The 2,579-nt window shown below is 38.9% G+C and overlaps 1 protein-coding gene across 1 annotated transcript in view; it reads left to right on the top strand.

The window, feature by feature from the left end:
* Nucleotides 1-1,256, top strand: part of Hat1 (histone acetyltransferase 1) — a 2,399-nt gene extending 1,143 nt beyond the window's left edge. Inside the window, exon 2 of the mRNA XM_086537557.1 lies at nucleotides 733-1,256. Within this exon, the coding sequence (XP_086393683.1) occupies nucleotides 733-909 (177 nt within the window). The 3' untranslated portion in view covers nucleotides 910-1,256. The remainder of the gene's footprint in view (nucleotides 1-732) is intronic.
* The last annotated feature ends 1,323 nt before the right edge of the window (nucleotides 1,257-2,579 follow it).

A 2,579-nucleotide genomic window follows, 5' to 3' on the forward strand; every position in this document is an offset into this window, starting at 1 on the left:
AAGAGAAAATGAATAATAGTATTTTATTTTTAATCCAATCAAGATGGTGTGTATATTTTCCTAATTTTGCAAGTGATAGCAGGTTCCCACTGAGAGATTTTAATAGGGGGTAAGGCCATGCTGAAGCTCTGTGATTATCACCCAACTGTGAAGATTTTTTTTCCCGTCCAATGCTAGTTTCACAGTTACATCCTTCCAAAGTCAGCCTGAACCACTGTTTTTGATGGATTTAAGGGACAATATTTGTAGGGCAAGTCTGTGATACCAGGAGCATGGAGAAGACATTTTCTGTATACCTCTGATTTCTAGCCAACAGCATCAGAAATATTCCATCGCTAGGCCTCCTGTCTGCATTGCTCAGCCCAGGCTGAAACTTTTAACCTGATAACACCAGGGCAGTTTTTACTCTGTCTGGTCTTAACTCTGTATTTTAAGGCCCAACGTCTCTGGCATTTCACCTGCTCTTGCCACAGCCATCCGCTGTATCCACGATTACTCGGCATGCTAGCCATACAAAAAGCCATGATGTGATATCATGTCCCCAGGGGTCAAGTGCTTTCAGCACGTGACGTGATATCACGTCATCTGTTGTTAACAGGTGGCCTGTGTCTGGTATTTTTAGAAGTTTTTGCAAAAGCTTGTATATTATTACAATAAAGAGAATAGGGAAATATTCTTCAGTGGTCATAACTTTGAACACTTATTAAATCTGCTAAATATCCTTCTTTACAGAAAGAAGACAGAGACATGGAGAAGCTGAAAAAGATATTGAAGCCAGAAGAATACCAAGCCACAATGACCATCACTAGCAAGGAACAACGCCTTGAGAGTTTGGAGCGTCAGTACAATGATCTGGAGGAGCACTACCTGCATGTACTGGAGCGTCTGGCAGCAACAGATTTGTCTTGACCAATTTAATGATAGTAACAAACCTTGACTTTGATGTGGTCACGGTTTACTTCATTCAAAATGGATAAATAATATTTGGAAGTAGAAAAAGTTCAAACACCTGGTGTGTTAACAATTTGCTTGGAACAATATGAATGGTGTTGTGCAAATCAGGCAAATTAAAATACTTTTTTCCAATGATATAGCATTTATTTTGCTTCACCTTTTTTGTCACTTAATTCAGTATTGCATTAAATATGTTTTAGAATTTCAGACAGCTGCTTAAATTATCACAATTGTTTTGTTTTGCCATAACATCATGATAGTGGTTGTCATTGATATAATAGAAAATAAACACTGTTACATCATTTGTCATTTTATTAATAGAACTCTTGAACTTGAGCAGTGAAGCTTACAAAAATGTAATCTAATCTGAATGATTTTGGTATATTCCCTGGGTGTGAAATGCCAGAGGTTGCAAGGCAATAGTTGCATATATATTGGAGAGAGAGAAAAAAAAAATGAGAAGAAACAAATGAAAAACAAATATTCGAGTTTCTTGTTATCTGAGGATCCGACTTATATTGTAACTAGAATATGCAATTAAGTCAACATTACAATTAGAGAGATTCATCTAGAAACTGTTGCCTTGGAATTCGGCTTTAAACAAGTTTATGATTATCCAATTATTCATAAAATAGGTTAAATGAGATAATAGTTTCTCTCTCTCTCTCTTTCCTCTCTTTCCTCTCTCTCCTCTCTCTCCTCTCTCTCTCTCCTCTTCTCTTCTCTTCTCTTCTCTTCTCTTCTCTTCTCTTCTCTTCTCTTCTCTTCTCTTCTCTTCTCTTCTCTTCTCTTCTCTTCTCTTCTCTTCTCTTCTCTTCTCTTCTCTCTCTTCTCTTCTCTTCTCCCCTCTCCTCTCTCTCTTCCCTCTCTCTCTCTTCTCTCTTTTCTCTCTCTTCTCTCTCTTCTCTTCTCTTCTCTGCTCTTCTCTTCTCTTTTCTTCTCTTTTCTTCTCTTCTCTCTCTTCTCTCTCTTCTCTCTCTCCTCTCTCTCCTCTCTCTCCTCTCTCTCCTCTCTCTTCTCTTCTCTTCTCTTCTCTTCTCTTCTCTTCTCTTCTCTTCTCTTCTCTTCTCTTCTCTTCTCTCCTCTTCTCTTCTCTCTCTCTTCTCTTCTCTCTCTCTTCTCTTCTCTCTCCTCTTCTCTTCTCTCTCTCTCCTCTTCTCTTCTCTTCTCTCTCTCCTCTCTCTCCTCTCTCCTCTCTCTCTCTCTCTCTCTCTCCTCTCTTTCTCTCTCTCCTCTTCTCTCCTCTCTTCCTCTCTCTCTCTCTCTCTCTCTCTCTCTCTCTCTCTCTCTCCCTCTCTCTCTCTCTTTCCTCTCTCTCTTTCCTCTCTCTCCCCTCTCCCCTCTCCCCTCTCCCCTCTCTCTCTTGGAATAACCAAATTCTGATGTATGAGGTGTTGTATGTATGATGACCTAAAGGGGTTTAGACTCGCATTTGATTTTTAAAGATATTGACTTTGATTTACATTATTCTGAAATTTCTTTAATTTACATAGAAAATGTTTTCCAATATAAATTTCCTTTGTACCCAAAAAGTTTGGGACCTCTTTTGTAAATTCTTCAGCCTTTTTTTTAACGAACACGGGTCGGGTGCATTCCTGGGGCCTTTTTCCAACCCTATGCAAAAA

This window comes from Penaeus japonicus, unplaced genomic scaffold (genome assembly GCF_977035675.1).
Source record: "Penaeus japonicus unplaced genomic scaffold, GWHDUDI00000001_assembly GWHDUDI00000006, whole genome shotgun sequence".
In the NCBI taxonomy this organism is placed as follows: domain Eukaryota; kingdom Metazoa; phylum Arthropoda; class Malacostraca; order Decapoda; family Penaeidae; genus Penaeus; species Penaeus japonicus.